At 37.3% G+C, this 19,139-nt stretch overlaps 1 protein-coding gene across 3 annotated transcripts in view; it reads left to right on the forward strand.

The window, feature by feature from the left end:
• ATP8A2 (ATPase phospholipid transporting 8A2) overlaps nt 1-19,139 on the forward strand; it is a 680,267-nt gene that overhangs the window by 476,967 nt on the left and 184,161 nt on the right. For all 3 annotated transcript variants that reach the window (XM_059684018.1, XM_059684019.1, XM_059684020.1), the window contains 3 exons: nt 6,804-6,878; nt 13,626-13,748; nt 16,149-16,227. In XM_059684018.1, the coding sequence (XP_059540001.1) occupies nt 6,804-6,878; nt 13,626-13,748; nt 16,149-16,227 (277 nt within the window). The remainder of the gene's footprint in view (nt 1-6,803; nt 6,879-13,625; nt 13,749-16,148; nt 16,228-19,139) is intronic.

Here is a 19,139-nt window from a genome sequence, read left to right on the forward strand (position 1 = left end):
TAGCCAAGACGGTTACTGCATTTTTGGCAGTGAGGCAGCAGTTAAAGCAAAGAAGGATTTTTTTCCAAGAAGGAAAAGCTATTTAATAAGTTTGGGTCAGTTTGCTCATAACAGCACTACATTTGAGGACCAAAAACCCCAGGAGCTTGGCAAGCCATCAGTGCTTGGCAGGTCTTCCCACCAGCTCACCAAGTCTGAGGCCGTCCAGGCAGGACCTAGCTCTCTCAGCTTTGACTGTATTCATTTAATAGCATTCCTAGTTAACAAGAAAGTAAAGGCAGAGGAATCTTTTCCCCCATTAATCCAGAAAAATAAAATTTAGTGGCTATAAACAAGCTATGGGCCCAGTAACTGCACATCAGAAGGGGGACAGGCCATCTGCTTGCATTAAGGGTTGTGTTTGGTGCAGCTTGGAAATTGTGCTCCACCCAAATGACATTAATGTTTAGGAATTGGGCTTTCTTTTTTGTATATGAATTAACATTTGTATATAACTGTATAAGTACCGCGTGCTAACCGATTGCGCCACTGGAGCTCCATCATTTGTATATAACTAACCACTGTGAAAGTCTGATTTCATAGTGTGTCAGGGAGCCATTGTGTACCTGTCTCATGAATATATAAAATAAAAACTAAGTACTTTCATGTAAATATTTAAAAATACAGTGTGTTCTCATACTTTTTCCATTTCACCTATGGAAATCTTGCCAAAACAAAATCAAGTTTGAGTGTTTAGATTACAATGTAAGAAAAAACCAGCTCATGAGGGAATGGGTTTTTTGTTTTTTTGTTTTGTTTATTTTGGTTTTAATTTTTGTCTTTATTACATAAATATTTACAATGAAATAAACTGGTCTGATGATCTAATGATGGATTATTTGAATGAAGATTGAAATGGAACTGGAAATGTTGAGGATGAGCTTGTATATACTTTCCAAAATGCTGCAGCACCTGCAACTGATAAAAATTAGTACAAACATATCAAAAATGTTTGAAGAAACGTGGCCAAGCCAGTGCCATCTTGGACAGAATCAAAACATTGGCTGCTTATAGGAAATATTCCAACATTCAGCTAATCAAGAATGTTAATCTGAAATTTTTTCATGGTTCAGAATGGCTTGGAGCAAAGGTTAATGCTGAGAAAGAGATGCTTGATTTCTTAGGGTTTTCCCCTTATCATATATTTTCAACAACTGGAGTGTTTTAGTTATGCAAAACATGCTCTGTATTTAAAGTAATTTCTCATTACTAATTTATAAATATATATTTCTGCCTCGGGAATATAAATATGTGAAGTTTTGGATACACATTCAGTGCTCCTATGGCCTCTAAAGAGTAGGGCCTTTGGTTCTATGTGTGAGACCAGGCTAGAGGGGAGTTCATAAAAAAGAAACAAAACGTTCTAAACCCACACATAATCATGGCTTCATGCAACCTGTCACATGTCATTATTTTGCTTGTAAAAATCATCTCTTACAACAAGATTTCTAATAAGTTTATTTCTTTCATCCAGAGTTTCTTCAGAGTTGGCATTTTGGACCAGCTAGTTCTTTGTTGTAAGGGGCTGTCCTGGGCATTGTAGGTTAGTTAGCAGAACAGTTGGCCTCTACCCACTAAATGCCAATACACCCTCAGAAATGTGTCTGGGCATTGTCAAGTGTCTCCTTAAAGCAAAATTAACTCTAGTTGAGAATTACTGCTTGAAATAGTTATATCAATAAAACATGAACATGTTTTAAAAGTTCAGAACAGTACAAGAAGTATAAGAGAGTCTCCATCCTACCGCCTAGAGAACACTTCTGCTATCTAAAGGCAACGAATAGTAACAATTTCTTATATCTTCCAAAAAGTTAGCATGTATATGAGCATATCATCTATTCTGTACAATCATGACTATTCAACATATACCTTGATATTTTTCATTTTAATAATATATCTGTGAGATTTTTTATGTTATAGCACTTAACAGATTTATAATAGTCTTTCTAATGTCTGCATAGTGTTTTATTGTTATGGATGAACTATAATTCATTTAACCAGCTATCAGTGTAAATATAGGTTCTAATTTTTTATCTTTCCAATAATGCTATAGTAAACACCCTTGTATTTTCATATTGAATATTATATAATTATAACTATAAGATACAATTTAGTGTATGTTCCTAAAAGTAGAATCGTTGGGTCAAAGGAAAAGTACATTAAACATATTTGTAAACAATGACTGAATATGAGAGTAACTATTCCCTCAGGTTACCAAACTTTCAAATCTTTGTTCATCTAAAAAAAAATGTTATCAGTGTATGTGTCTGTGTGTGTGTATGCACACGTGTATGTATTTTTCAAGAAAAGTGAAATTTTCTATATTTATAATTTTTTTCCTGTGATCACACTGCATATGTTCTTTTCCTGTTTCCCTAATATTTTGTCAGCAGTTTTCTTTCTCATTTGTAAGAACTCTTTATATAGGAAATTTAGGCCTTTGTCTTCATAGATGTTATAGATGTTTGCACTATTTATTAATTTGTTCTCAACTTTATTTTTATTCTCTCAGCAATGAACTGTTTCAAATGACTCCTCTTTTGTACAATTTCTGAGTTCCATGTCTATAGAGAGTCAACTTCATATATAAAAAACTTTTTTTAATGTTTCCTCCTAATGCTTTGAATTTTGTTTTGTATTTAAATATTCAAGCCATCTGTAATTAATTTGAATATATGAAGTGAGACCAAAATACTACATAAATTTCTATAAGTACTATGATAATCTATTATATAATAAAGGGCATTTCAAACAAGTAAGATAAAGATGGCTTATTAACCAAATGCTATTGACATAATTGCCTCATCTTTGGGTACAAAATATAAAGCTGGATCCATAGTTGGTACTTGCAAGGAATCAATAGAAGGCCATAGTAGTTTAGTGAAGGAGAAGCAGTGTTTTCAGAACAATAGGTGACAACCTCATCTATTGGGCTTTGCTAATTCAGGGTGATGGATTTGATCTTATTCAAATAGTGTTTCTTTTTCATGTTTGTTGGACATGTTTCTTTTGTATATAACATGTATTTTGGGTTTTATTTTATATCAATGGAACATTTAAAAGTTTTTTGTATTATTAATATAATGAACATATTTGTATCATCACATTTTATGTAATATTTTCAGTTTTTACTATTTCCTTAATTTCTGTATTTTGCTAAAATTTTTGTCATGTTTTATTTCCCTAAGGAGTTGTAAACATCCACTATTGGCTTCTGGTATTATGTACTGCTAGAGAGAAAGATGAAGCCAACTTGCTTTTGCAGGTTAATTGCTTTTTTGCCTGATTATATTAAAGATTTGCTCTGGCTGGGTGACTTAATTGGTTGGAGCATTGTCCCATAAATGAAAAGGTTCCGGTTCCATCCCTGGTCAGGACATGTACAACCAATCAATGTTTCTCTCTCACATTGACCTCTCTCTCCCTCTCTCTCTCTCTCAAAATTAATGAAAACATATTCTTGGGTGAGGATTATAAGAAAGATTTGATCTTACAGAATTTTAAAACTCATGAATTTACTTATCAGGATATGTGTGGGTATTGATCTTTCTACTAGTGTATCTGTTGTTTTGTTTCCTGGAGACAAAGGTATCCTCTTTGTTGGCTGATTAAGGTTTTAGAATATTTCAGAAAACTTTCTTCTGCTATATCTTTAAACATTTTTTCTATTCTACTTGTTCTGTTGTGTTGTGTGTGTGTGTGTGTGTTTAAGGTACACCTTTTTGGAATTTTTAAAAATTATCTTTGAAAGGTTATCAGTTTCTCTTAAAATCAGTGTTAACCTTTGTCCTTTGGCCAGCACTTGTTTTCACAAGCCTACTCTATCCTGACTGTGAATCCCTGATTGTGGATTCATCAGTATCAATTCTGGGTTTTATTTTCCTTCATGTAGCTTGGATCTTTTCTTATTTGTTTCCTTCTTTGATATCGTACATATCTAATTTTAGCTCTTATTTAAATGAAAACACATACTTTTTTTAAAGCTCTCAAAGGATCACCAAGAGCATTCAAAATTTTATTCTGCCTAGTGATCTGGTTTTTCTGTAGAGATTGTTTCATATGATTTCTGTCACAGTGTTGTTTTTTTCTTTATTATTTTTGTTGATGTCTAAGAAAGATGGCTTCAAATTTGTCTCAGAACTTTTTTTTTCTTATCAATTTTTTGTCTCTTCCATGCTGGTCACCCATCACTTTTCTGTAGTAAGCACTTCCCTCACCATTTCTTCTCCTTGAGTGAGTCAGAAGCCTGTATGCCTGACAGTGATTTTCTGTATATTATGGGTTTTTTGTTACATGATTTTACATTTATTTCTTTTCAGATGTCTGCCAAGTGTCTGCTAAATTGATTACCATCTATACTCCCTACTCTACCCTGCCATTCTCCTCACTTGCTTCTTGGGTGGAGGAAAAGGGAAAAGGCCTACAGTGTCCTTTAACTTCAATTTGCCTGCTGTATTCAATCAGTCCAGGAGCTACAGCCATGACTTGTGCCTACCTCTAGATTCCATCCTCTAAATAAGAACTGGTTCCACTATTTCTTGGGTTGTTTCATGCATTTCTTCGAAATCTTTTTGCTTTGTAGGTTTTGTCTACTATTGGCATGCTCCCTTGATCTTGTCAAGCTAGTTTCTATTCTATGTAATTTGTAGTTTTAATTAAGGCTCTCTCATAGTGTCATTAAAAGCATTTATTTCTTTTCTATTTTCAATTATTTTTGCTAATTTCAATTGATATTAGGGAGGGGAGTACAGTAGAAATATCACTACTCCACCTTCAACAAATGACAATAAAATTAATTGAATTAAGCGGTAAAATAGTGTTTACTAAATATTTATCAATGTTTGCTCAGTTGTTTGAATAAGAGACTTTAGATGTACAGCACAATCTTGGCAAATTAGTTAAAACCCTTGAAACAATTTACAAATTTTTTTGAATCGGGTACTGATCCAGTCTCCATTGCTCTGAAAGTTTGGTTGAAGGATTATTTGCCAAGGCCTCGAGTGGTAGGGTGGCAGTGTGATTGAAACGTCATTTTAGGAAGAGCTAATATTAGAATAGGTGTTGTAAAATATTTTGAGTACAGAGCACAACACAAACTTCTGAATTCTTAGTTCTCCACTAGTATGTCTTCACTGAGAATAGCCAGGCCTCATGGGGACCTCTTGGGAGATAGTTTGTGGAAGGATTTTGTTTTTTAAATATATTTTATTGATTTTTTACAGAGAGGAAGGGAGAGAGATAGTTAGAAACATCGATGAGAGAGAAACATCGATCAGCTGCCTCCTGCACATCCCCTACTGGGGATATGCCCGCAACCCAGGTAACATGACCTTGACTGGAATCGAACCTGGGACCTTTCAGTCCACAGGCCGACGCTCTATCCACTGAGCCAAACCGGTTTCAGCTGGAAGGATTTTTAAAGAGCAGCAAGCTTATTTAGATTTCAGAGGGATCCCTAATAGTTGGGTTTTTTGTTGTTGTTTTGTTTTGTTTTGTTTTTAACTAGGAAATGAGATGATGAGAGCTGTGCCTAAGAAAACTTCATCTGGCAATTGAATTGAGGTATTTATTTGATCCCACTGGAACTCAGTGAGTCCCTATTTGCACCAAGTATCATATCCTGTGTACAGTTGCACAGGATAGGGAATAATTCCTATCTCAAGAAATTTAGTCTGGTGGAGTTAAGAAACTGATGTTGAAAATTCTGATTCAGTACTATTTCAGTAGCAGAGTTTATCTCAACCCAGATTATTGTGGGGCAGCTGTTCTGTGTTGCTAGTGTTCCACCATGGTAAGATTCAGTCTGTCACAGTTTTACACCACTGAAATCTGTGATTCTGAGATTAGCATGAAATACTTTAAGGTCTACCCAAAATCCTTGGAGTCCTGTTGTAGCATATCAATTTAGCTGAATTTTAAATAGCAGCAGTTTGTATTCCCTATTTCTGTATTCACTCCCTTCTAAGTCAGGTTCCTGTTCTTCAACCTGATGGCTTGCCCTGTTCTACTCCACTCTTACCATCTCCACCTCTTCTCCGAATTACTACACCCGAGCAATCATCCCTTCTCTCAAATAGTTTTATTTACTTGTCATGCATGTCCCTGGCACTTCGCTCTGTAGTAGCTTTTATGTCAGTCTTGCCTAATCAATTAGAATTATAGACTACTTGAAGACTTGAATAATCATCCCCATTTTATTTATTTATACAACCCATGTTGCTCCAAAACATGATTTAAGCATGTTTCTTCCATACATCATGCTTTCACCTTTGCTACAGCGGTGGACATTCAATTATGGAGGGTCAGCATTTTATGAGCTAAAACCACATGTGACCAGCAGAGGAATTCTTGTTGTTTTTCATTTAATTTTTTATCTATTTTAAAGTCCTACAAAGATAAATTATATTTATCCAATCAACTTTATCAGGAAAAGGAATGTGAAGTTGAGACTCTTCCAGTCAGTGAAAAAGTGTTGACACAAAACATACTAGTTATAAATTAAACATCAATTGCTTTTCTATTAATATGTGCATATTATCACTTGAAATCATTGTATGCCTTCCATATAAATTTTCCTTAAAATACTGGTATTTGTTATATTGGGAATTTATATTTTATGAAAGAACAACTGCTACGGTCCTGTGGCTTTTTATCCCTCAGCAGCTGTGTCCAGCTGGTGGTCCACATTCCCGCTACTTCTTCAGTGAATGGAAACATTTAGGTCAATATTGATATAAAACTTCATGAACTTTCTTCTCTTTCAGCTTTGGTTCGCCTTTGTAAATGGATTTTCTGGGCAGATTTTATTTGAACGTTGGTGCATCGGCTTGTACAATGTGGTAAGCATTCTCCATCTCTGTCTGATAGCACACACAACTTCAGTGACATTCCTTTACTGTTTATGTCTGGGAAGTGTATCTAAGTCCATCATCTGTATACATAGCAGGCAGCACAAATACATCTTTAAGGCCTTTTGTTGCTGCGACACATCCTGCAGAAGCCCAAACTCTCCACACATGGTTTCAATCATAGCAGATCATTCTTGAATAACCCCATGAAATTATTAACCCATATATCTTGATAATGGACCCTTGTTACCTCCTTACTGAATGCCTGTGCAACATTTTCTAGTTTTTAGCTTGAGAAAATTTCTGAACTATATCTAAACTCATTCCACTTTGTGATTTTATTTCTGAATTCTTAAACATAGATATATGAGCATACAGGATGTGATCTAGTGTTCTTTTTGTCCTTCTTAAAAGTATCTGTCCTGTGGAAAGATGTTTGCTTTCACAGTTAGTGCTAAAATAATGAATTCTGACTTCCAGCTCCTGTGGTGAATGGTAATCAGTTTATTTGGTGTTTGTTAATGATCTTCAAGTTCTTTTTATATTACTTGACTATACTGAGTGCAAAAGCTGTAAATAAATATAAACTACAAGCTTAAATGACTAAGTAGCTACTTAGCTTTGTGTGTTACTGGCAGGGGAAGCTGAGGGGCTTGTACTAAGTGCTTTAGACACCCCAGTGTGGCAGGTTTTTTGAGTTGCACTTTCACACTTGTTTTGGACCCTAACTCTGACATTCTCTGCTTCATCATAGATAGGTATAAATGGAAGTTACCAGACATAAATAATAATAATATATATTGTTGTGCTATAAATATTTACAGCTTGAATATACATTTGTGGCTGGATATTCAAGGCGTCCATATATTTAACCCTCCTTCTTTCCTTCCTCCCTTCCTTCCTTTCTTCCTTTTTCTTTTCTTTCTTTCTTTCTTTTTTTTTTTTGAGTAGCCACTATATTAGGTGCTAGGTATAGAATACTACATACAGCAGGTTGCCTCAGTCCTGTGCAGTTTAAAGACTAAGAGAGTCAGATATGTAGACTACAATGACATTGGGAGTGAGTTTGGATCTTGAGTATACACAGCATTGGTCAGTACTGTGTTACTCACCACAGAGTGCACTAACAAGTTTGTTGCTAATACTTACACCCAAAAATACAAAGGTGACAGGTGGTAAGAGCAGGGCTGAGTTGATGTTCATTTATCACTGTATTAGAAAAGCTACTCCAACCACCTACCACATGGATAGGGACTCAAGCACCTCCCCTTGGACAGATTGTTAACTTTGCAGGATTTAAAACTGTTTTGAGCAGGTTAAAATTATGCGACCATTTAGGGGGAAATAGGCTGACTGCTCCATAATGATTTAGTGCTGCAAAGGGCCAAACCCATGCCCACATATGTATTTAGAAACAAGAGGCTGAGACCTGGGAGACTGTGATTTAGAGCGAAAGCCAAAACTGGAATACACATCACCTGGTTAAATGACAAATAGAGTTTAGCCCTATTTTCATGCTCAGGATATAAGAGCTGGATTATTTTTTAGTTCCATTCAGTCCTGGGAAATTCAAATTAATTAAAAAACTTAAATGGTAAGCCTACTCTTCATAAGCTGCTAATGGGCTGGCTATAGGATAGCATTGGCCAAAATATGGTCCACAGACCACTTGCATGAGAATAACTAGGATTTGTTTAAAGATGCTGATTCCTGATCTCCGACCCAACCTAACAGAGTTTCTCAGAGATACTGAATTTTAAACGAATTTTTCTAGTGATGCTTATGCACATTGACCCTTAGAGTGCTGGGGAGCGCAGTCGCGCTCCTCCTGTCTTTTGCCAAAAGTGCCGGGGGCGCTTTAATTTTATTTTAACATTATGTTTTGTTCAAATTTTTTTTCTACTAGTATTTTATAATACAATCAGCAAACAATATATGTCAAAGATGAAAACAAATGTAGTAAAGGTTTCTTTAAGTTTTTGAATATGTAACTTCATTTACTTGCGATTCATAATTTTTTTCCTAAACTGCTGTAAAATCAGCAAAAATGCCTTGGCAATTTTAGCATAGTTCCTAGGATATTGGTTGGCACTCAAAGGGTTAAAGACTCACAAAGATCTTTGATCAGTAGGGCTGGGAATATTTTTTATCTACATTGGTTCTCCAGTCTATAGCGAAGAGAATATTGCAGCAGAGAAAGAAATTTCAAGGTTAAATGGCCCTAAGTTTCTATGGCGTACACAGTACAATTGTTGGAGGGGTGGCAGAGAGTGGGGAGGGACCTGAACGTCTAGGATCTGTGAAGTGGGATCAGAAGGGAAGGTCATTGATCTTCAGATTCAGTCATGGTGAAAGGACCAAAGCTTTTGAAAACATGGAGGTTTGCCCACAGGCACATGTGCACATGCTCCTGTGAACACATTTATTTCTGAAGCAGTTGAATGTAAATTAATACATTATGCCCCTTATTACTTAATACTTTATTGCATAGTTGCTAAGATAATTCTCTTAGATAACTGCAGTGTAATAACAAAAATCTAAAAATTCAACAAGGATACAGTACTCTTATCTAATCCACATTAGTCCATGTTTCAATTTTACTATCATTATTTCAATAATATACTATTTGGAAATTTTTTTCTACTCCAGAATCACTCCTCAAAAACCCAGTGCAAGACAGTTTGTGACATGTATGGCATTTGCTGGTGACTCCTCTTCTGCACTGGGTTCTTCTTTCCATTTTCTTTAAGCAGCACTTATGCTTTTTTTTCTTCTTTGAGTCCCAAAGGCAGCTAAAGTAGCACATCACTGCTTCTCAGTTTAATTCTTATAGCAGATGAAACAGCAGTAAACTGATTTAAACACTTACATCTCTCCAAATAATGAATGAATGCTGTCCCATTGGACTTTCATTATTATTCTAGTATCTCAAATTTCTACAGCATTTTATTTTATGGATAGAATAAGAGTACAGAGGCCAGCAGTGACAAAAACTAGCATTACCAGATGGATTTCGGATACATTTTTTTGATTTTTTTTTAGTGAAGCAATAACTTTGTTTTTAAACTGTTTCAGAAAATTTATACTATTTAATTTTATCAAGACAGCATAACTTAAAGTAAACTATAGTACTTACTTGCCAGTGTCACTTAAAAACATAAATACAAAAATTCTAAGTAAAACATCAGCAAATAGAGTTCAAGAGTGTATTAAAAAAAATAAAATATTTGACCAAGTAAAGTTGAAATAAATTTTACAGGGAGTTCAAAATAAATTTAAAAATTCTAAATATCACTGTATCAACCACAAAAGAAAACAGAAAAACATGATGAAAACTATTTGAGGCAATTCAGCTGCCATTCCCAAATAAGAACTGTAAGCAAAATAGGAAAGAAAGAAAGAATCCAAATAACATAATGCAGATTCTTTATAAGACATGTTGTCATAAATGGTAAAATTCTAAAACTGTGTCATCCTATATAATAAAAGCCTAATATGCAAATTGCCCAACCTGTAGAATAACCAGTTGCTATGTCGCGCACTGACCACCAGAGGGCAGACACTAAATTCGGGAGCTGCCCGCAGGCCTCAGGCCAGCCAAGGTGGGTGCCAGCGGGGAGTCCCCCTGATCGCCCTGTCAGTCACCCCACAGATCGGCCCTGACCGCCGGCCCGGCCTAGGGACCCTACCTGTGCACAAATTTCATGCACCGGGCCTCTAGTTTTAAATAAGAAATTAAGGACACCCTACCATTGTGGCTCAGTGGTTGAGTATTGACCCTTGAATCAAGAGGTCACAGTTGAATTCCCGGTCAGGGCGCATGCCCAGGTTGCGGGCTCTATCCTCAGTAGGGAGCATGCATGTCCAAAAAGGGCAATGAAAAGGGTAAACGTATCTTTGCTAAACATTAGACTATTCTATAAAGCCACTGTAAGCAAATCTATGTGATATTAACATAGAACTAGACAAATAAGCCAGAGAATCTAGAACAAGATTCCAGTTTTAAATCCTAGGTCTATCATATGTGAGAATTTAATAAATGTCAAAGATGGTATTTCAGTTTAGTACAAAGTTTGGATTAATTAGTTGTGTTCTCACAACTGATTCTTTATTTGGAAAAAAAAATAAAATTGGACCCCAATCTTAAACCACGTAGTCAATAAATTCCAGATATATTAAAACTTAAATGTGAAAAATAAAACTGTAAGAATTCTAAAGAAACTCCTGAAAACTTCATAACCACAATTGGACACTCCGAAGCTATTCTTAACCATATAAAAATTAAAAGCTTTTATATAGCAAAAGAAACCATAAAGAAATCCAGTGGACAAAGATTGCATTTGGATGAAATTTTATTACATGAAGACAGAGTTGATATCTATTATATGCAAAGAACTCTTAGAAAAGGTGATAAAACATGAATGGAAAAAGTACAAAGGACTTGACTAGACGTTTTCAAATCCAAATGTTCAACAAATATATGGAAACATGATCAAAATCACTGGTAGTTGGGGAAATGTAAATTTTTTTTAAAGAAAGAGTTAATATCTTTAATTTTTTCAGACTAGAGAATATTCAGTATAACATAACACCCATTACTGATAAGAAAGCAGAGGAAAGATTACCTTGTCCTTTGGGAAGAAAAAAGAAAATGATTAGAACCTGTTAAGAAAGCAACCAAACAGAATCTGGTAAAATTTAAAATACTCATAACTTTTTCCCAAGCAACCCTATTTTAGGGAATCCATCCTATAGAAATAAAATACAAAGTATAAATGGTATAATATATTATAGACGTTTATTACATAATGTTTGTGAGAACAAAGACCTAGAAACAAAAATAAGTGCACCGTTGAAAAAGTATGGTACATCTATGCTATGAATTATTATGTGAGCAGGAAAATGCTGCATTAGTGTCAGACCCAGGGGACTCGGAGGGCTTCCCATGATGTATTGTTTAGTGAGAAAAATGTTATGAAGAAAAATGTGAATGTCTTATTTCTGTAAAACAAATAATGATCCCTCAACAGTATATATGTGTGCGGGGCATGCTGTAAGCAGGGTAAGAAATCTCAGAGGGCCTCCTAGGTTGGTAGCCTTGTGGTGAAGGGTGGGGACTGAAGAGAGTAGAAGGAGAAAGTCAAGTGGAAAGGGAGAAGAAAAAATAAGATGGCAGCATTGACGGTGTACACTGTATGCACCACAGTAAGGACAGTTTATGTGCTAAGAGTATGCAGAGCTTCTGAAATGTCTGTTTCCAGCACCTTCTTCTACGCATTAAATAGATAACTTCTGTTATTGTGAGGGAAGTGAGGGCAACTACTCTTGGTCTTTTTCTCCTTGAAATCTGTAGCGCACTGAAATCCTGTCTGCTCCAGGTGAGGGAGGGAGCCTGCAAGCTGTGTTGGCCTTCCTCCACCACACTGCGGATGGCTCCCTCCCAGCACACTGGGAAAAGCTTGTTTCTCAGGCTCCCCATAACTGAGGTGCATTCAGAGTTCTCTCAGAGACACACATGTAGTTCCCATGGGCTTGAGGGCTTGCCAGGTTTGTGGGTGTGGATTTGCTCAATGCTGATGCTAAGCAGTGAGTGACCCAGACAGTCTCTGTGACCCGTGTGCCCGGAACCGCAGAGGAGAATGACCCATAGGGCTACCGCACCTCCCAGACTGAAATGACGTATTTATTCCAACCTCTTCTTCAGCATCTGGCTTTCTCTTTCTGAAACACAAACACAAGCATGTCACTCCCCTCTAGAGGGCTACAGGTAAAAGTAAAGTCTAGGAAGCACTTCCTCCCCCAAAACTCATTGTCGCAGGAGATAGCCCTGTCACCTTCCCAGCCTTGTCTTGCACTGAGTCCTCAGCCAGCCACCATCCTGGATGTCTTAGATGTCCCCCCACCCCGCCCTACCCAAATGTGCCAGGTGCATTACTGCCTCCAGGCTTTGTGAGGGGTGTAGTTCTATGGGAGTGCTTCCCTCTGCTCCCCTCTCATGCACATCCCTTACCATCCTGCCCAATTCTACAGGTACAATGCCTTACAGTTCAGATGCTCTTTGGTCCAAGAATGTTTTCTTGACTCCCTCTTCTCCTTCCACACTCTTCCCATGAGTAATTTTGCAGAGCACTGTGTTTTATATGTTTGTTTATTTGCCTGTTGCTGGCTATCCCATCCCACCTCTGCAGTAGACCGAGTTCTTGGAGGTCAGGGACCTGCTTCTTCTCCTTTTTTCCCTTCTGTTTTTCTATCTCTGTATTTCTGGGGTTTATCACAGTATCTGGCCCATAATTCACTCCCAATAAATGTCTGCCAAATGAATAATGAAGTACATCATGCTTCCTGAAACTTGATCATAAAATCAGGATGGGGGGTTGTAAAATTGTGCCTCCGCCAACACTAACAGAAGACACAATACTTCACAAAGCTAAGGAGGGTGTAATTCTAAATCACCACTCATCTTACAAAAAAGGTAGCTGTTCATTTAACCAGCTTTCTTGGCTAATCAAGTGTTTGCGATGTTGTTTTTAGTGTTCTGTATATTTATTTTATGCTGATTAAACAATAGTTGAAAATGGTCTTTCATTTATTTTCTTTGGATGGTGTCTTCAGAGTTGTGAATCATTGATGCTCAGGTTTGGACTTGCCTGAGAGTTAAGTCATCATTCCATGGAACTGAAACACTTGAGCTGTGTGAGTGGAAAGGTCTCTTTTAATGGCTCCTTGTTCTCCACACAGATTTTCACCGCATTACCACCCTTCACTCTGGGAATCTTTGAGAGGTCTTGCACTCAGGAGAGCATGCTCAGGTTTCCACAGCTCTACAAAATTACCCAGAATGCTGAAGGCTTCAACACAAAGGTAAACAGAATGTTATCACAGAATCATTACCTGAAAAAGGAGTCAGCACTGCTTTTTGTCTTCCTGCTCTAGTTATAAGCTTGCGAGATCACTGAAGCTTCAGAGAGAATATTGTTTTAAATATTGATTTTTAGAGAGAAAAGAAGGGAGAGAGAGAGATAGAAACATCGATGGGCAAGAAACCACATCAATCCACTGCCTCCTGCACACCCCCTACTAGGGATTGAGCCTGCAACCCAGGTATGTGCCCTGATTGGAAACCAGTGACCTCTTGGTTCAAAGGCCAACACTCAACCACTGAGCCACACCTGCCTGGTGAGAGAATATTTTTTTAATTGATTTATTTCATTTTTTCCATCACCTTTTATGTCCTTCTATGTCCTCTTCCACCTCCAACTCTCCCTGCCCCCACCATCACCACACTGTTGTCCATATCCATGAGTTCTAGAGAGAATAGTTAAATGAGGTAAGACCAGGGCCCTCTTCTAACATAGCGAGCCCAGTGAATTTGAGATGCCAAATCAGAAAGGAAGTTGCCATGTGACACATGGTGCTCCTTTTGGTTCTTCTTTGTTAACTCCTTCCTTCTTCTCCACATGTGCCTCCGACATCAATGTGGCCAGGAGCACCCATGGCCCCGGTTCCTTTAGGATCAGCCATCAGACATGCCCCTCCCCTTTCATAAAGTCCTGCACTTAGGAGGCTGGAGCATTTTTACCACCATTGCTTGTTTTATCATTTAAAAGAAAATATCACTTTAGTTAGTGAATAAAATTGTCCAGATGTGGACACAGAAATTAAGTCAGTCATGGGTTGTTGTTGTTTTTTCAGGATGGAGAATCAGAAAAGAAAAAACATTAGACAAAAAGGTTCAGGCGATCTTGACAAGAGTCAAGCAGGCGCTGGGTTAGGTGTCACAGAAACTCTGCAGTCATGATGGCTGAGGGGGTCTCACTCCACTGCCAGTCACAGCTGAGAGTGACAGAGCAGTTGCTGCCACCGGCCAGAAGGAAAGAATGTGCCTGGCTTGGCGGAAGAGGCAAAGCTGTGAACGCGCCTGCATTGCCTCATCTTTGGCGGGTTTTGTGCAGGAGGGGATTAGGAAGTTTATACAGAGGTCCACTGCCCTGGTCAGTTACAGTACTGGATTCTGGTTGTGTACATGATTTTTTTGGTAGCCACTGGAGTCTTAGTAAGGAAGACATACAAAATTCTCCAAAAGAGAACAATGTCTGAAGACTTCACTTTAAGCCGGGTATTACTGACAGCCTTCCTTCAGAGCTGCCTTATTTTGGAGCATGCCCGAGACCGGGAAAAATAAAAGGAATTCTATTAGTTCTGGTATGTTTCACACACAGGAGACTTGGATGACTGTGTCAATCCTTGTTTCTGTGATTCTATCAATGGGAAATATCTATCAATGGCCTATTTGTTCTGCATTATTTACATAAATCAAATCTGTCTTTTACCGAGTTTGAATTCAAAGGCTGTGTAAGGTGCAAAATAAGTAGGGAATGGGCCCTTAAAGGTAATAGAGCTGAGAAGGATCTGAGACTTATTTGCAGGCACCTTGAAGATCTGAGAAGTGGGGGGAGTAGAGTATAGAAGTGAGGGGGAAAGTAAACATTTAAAATGGGAAAATCTCTTTGTCTTATAATTTTTCATTATTTTATGTTGTCCTACCTAGGATTAAACTGTATGACAATTCCCATATCTATCTGTAAATTTTTAGGAAAATTTAATCTGGCTTTAGTAGTTCTATCATCTCAGTGGTTAAACAGATGATTAATGTATTTATGAAACTGTAATTTAGAAGAAAATAAATTTTGTATTCTTTTATTTGACCTTATAAGTGTTAAGGTAAAGAGAATTTTTAAATGTGCATGATATTAACCAAAATTCTAAAAATTAAAAAGTTGAAAGAAGAGATTTAAAGGAGTAAAACAAAAGAGAATGCTGTGTAAGAATTATATTTTAAATGTTGTAATGCTTTCAGAAAACACACAGTTTCAGTCTCCTATTGACAATTTTGACCAGATAACCTTTTTCTGGATGATTTTGTTGTCTTTGCTTGTAAAATTTTGGTGACTTTCTTAGGGTTCTAAAGAGAAAAGCTCATAATTCATTTTTTCAGATGTGGATAGATTGTATATTGGTCTAAGTACATGTGTATATACATTCAGGTCTTTGTACTAAATAATAGTATCTGGAGATCATCCAGTCATTTGTGTGTAAAAAATGAGGAAATTGTTTTGTTTTGTTTTGTTTAACTTCAAGAATAATATGCTACTCCTGGAGCCGGCAGCACGCTGCCCGTGTCCTTCGCGATGAGGCGTCCGTTGAGTTACTCGAGTCAGAGCTGTGGGCAGTTCCTGACTCCCTCGGTTTGTTTTCCCGCAGGTTTTCTGGGGTCACTGCATCAACGCCTTGGTCCACTCCCTCATCCTCTTCTGGTTTCCCATGAAGGCGCTGGAGCACGGTAATGGCTTCATGATTTCCACTGTCAGCAAGTAGCCTTTTAATCCCTCTCCTGCCGGTTGTTCACAATTTTTTGCCCAGTTCTGCAGACCTAGAGATCACAAGAACAAATCTGAGAAGAAAAACATACCTAAAATCTAATGAGCCCTCGTCTCAGGTTTATAGCTCATAGGTTTCATCCACTCTGGCTCTGAAAACCCATTTTCTTTCCAGTTGCCTGGAGAGCTTAAATCCTAGGAATCCTAAACTTTATTTTTAATAACTGTTTGAGTCAAGGATCTTGAAGGAAAGCACTGTACTATAATGAAACATCAATGCCTCTTGCCTGTGAGTTTGAAATTTTTTGTTAATTATTTGGGCTTTCATTTTCTAAGCTACACAAACCTTAAGCAGAGTAACTAAAATCTTTTAGAAGTCTAATTTTAACCTAGTTTCCTGAGTCTTCACTCCTTGACATATATATACTTTTCAAGCAAATGTTTGAAGTGTGTTTAAGGATATAGCTCCCGATGAGTTGTAGTCTTCCCTACAGCTAGAAGATGTTTGAGAAAAGCCACTGACTGCATGTGTGCACACTTCTCAATACATCCAAATGTTGCCTCTCACAGAGACAGCTTTTAGTCTCAGAAAACGAAAAGGTATCACAAGAATGCTACTCTTTCATCCCTTTCAAATAGTGATAATTCCCCTGGGAAAAATTACTCCAAATGTTGACTAGACAAGGCCTTTGATTGTTCAGAGACCTAAAGAATATAAAGTTTCCAAGCTTCTTTGTTTCTGTGTCAATGTGTTCTGTGCTTCAAGCAGATATGATTCATCCTCACTGATATTAACCTATTAAATCCTGACAGACAAAATGCATGCACTGCCAGTTTATTCTACCCTATGACCTATTCTTTCCATTTCCTCAGACCTCACATTCAGAGCCCTCTGTAGGACCCTTTGAGGGTCCCTAAGTCTCTAGATCAGAAAATGAAATTTTCTGCTTCTAGCCCCACCCCCAAAGGGACGTTCTAATGTGATCATTTTTGTTTAACTCTAAAGCTTTCCTGTGATTCATCTTTACTCATAGTAGATTTAATTTATCTTGAAATGATTTTTTAGGGGTTTACGAATATGAGTATTGGATATGGTTGGTTTTAGCAGCTCTGACAATTTAGTGGTAGAAGCAGCCATCATTTTATTAGGAGCGACCGCAGATGGGAAGCAATATGTCTGATAAGCATCAGGACAGTTTTGGTAACTGTTCTTTGGTCCCTGAGCCCAGCCATTTGTGCTTAGGAAGAGACAGTAGATAGTGCAGGTTGACCACAAGTAGTACCTCCAGACCCCGTACCCTTATCATGTAGACATTACGCTCTCAGTCTGAAATGCTTGTCTTTGGACTCTGAGAAGTTTTACAAGATGGTCATTCACTTACCTGCTTCAAAAGGAACTAATATGGCCCCATTTTGCAGTAAAAACATTGGTTTCCTAATCCCGGAGCTATGATTATGTGGTATGAGATTGTGGCTTGTAGTTTATGGTGGAATTGCTGTAGTTCACTAGATTTTGTTACGTAAATCCATTCATTTGCCTTGTGCTGTATGCTTAGAGGATAGACTCCCGACTGTTACTAATATAACCTGATGTATCATCAAGTGAATTTCAAGTTAGCTTCTGCTGCCCTTATCTGCTTCCCTCAGATTCACAGTTTGCCTGACAGTCAGCCAATAAGGTGATTTTTTTTCTTATTTCTATTATTATCATCATCATTGATGTCATCATATGGTTATATTTATTAAGGCTTCAGCATTGAGAATTTTTTCAGTTGTGTTGTAAACAATGACCTATTGAGTGAAATAGTTTAAGATGAAATAAATTGAAAATATTGTGTATTTGGCATAGAACAAAGGAAGGCCACTGGTTTTCTTGTTTTTTAGTTGACTTCCTCTAACAAATTGCATGAGTATTTTAGAATTAATTGCTAAATTCTCACTATTAGTGCACAGCAAAAATGATTACATCATTGCTCATTAACCTTATTAATTCATGTAATATTTATGTCCAAGACACTGTAATAGATCCTAAGGGTATTAGGAATATAGATCAATGAGGTCTGATCTTCAAAGAGTTTGTAGTCTGATGAAGGAGATTATATTCACACGTGGATAATTCCAGCACAAGGTAGAAAATAACTGTCTCACATCAAATACAGATAAAGTCCCATCAGATTTCAGAGGGCTGAGAAAGAGATGCCTTTCATTTGGAATTATTAATAATTTGTTAGGGGAGATAACATTTAGGCTTAGCCTGGAAGTCAAGTAGGATTGAGATGTGTAGGAATGGAGGGAGGAGCCAGACAAAGTGGGGAATTTTAGGGCAGATGTGGAAAGCTGAGAAGTTCATCGCTTCAAGGGTGGAAGATAATGAAAAGTTTCAGGAAGCAGGCAAAAGCTGGATTGCAGAGGGCTTTGAATGTGAGGTTAAGAAACTGGGACTTAAGGAATTTTTAGGAATTGAAGAGTCAATATGGAATTTAGATTAAGGAGAGTGTTATCAGAGCAATTTGAAAAAAAAATAATCTATCATGTGAATGATAGAAGGTGGATGACAAGGATACTAGGTGTGTCTCTGGGTATTCCAGGGGAGAGTTTAAGGAGGATTAAATCCAGGAGATGGGAATGTGTGTATTAAGGAGGAAATAAGTGTTGAGAACTTACTTATTCAGCAAAATCATGACATATCTATGATGGCCTGACAGTGAGTACAATGGATATAAACTCGGCCTATCTTGCCCTCTGGGGGCTTATATAAAGTTAGAGCTGATGATCAGGAATTATGTAAATAATGTTTTATTACTGGCATGCTCTGTCTACAGACTGCAGGTGGAGCTTATAATACAGGGATACAACCTAGTCTAGTGGGTCAAGC

This window comes from Myotis daubentonii, chromosome 2, assembly GCF_963259705.1.
Source record: "Myotis daubentonii chromosome 2, mMyoDau2.1, whole genome shotgun sequence".
Classification (NCBI taxonomy): domain Eukaryota; kingdom Metazoa; phylum Chordata; class Mammalia; order Chiroptera; family Vespertilionidae; genus Myotis; species Myotis daubentonii.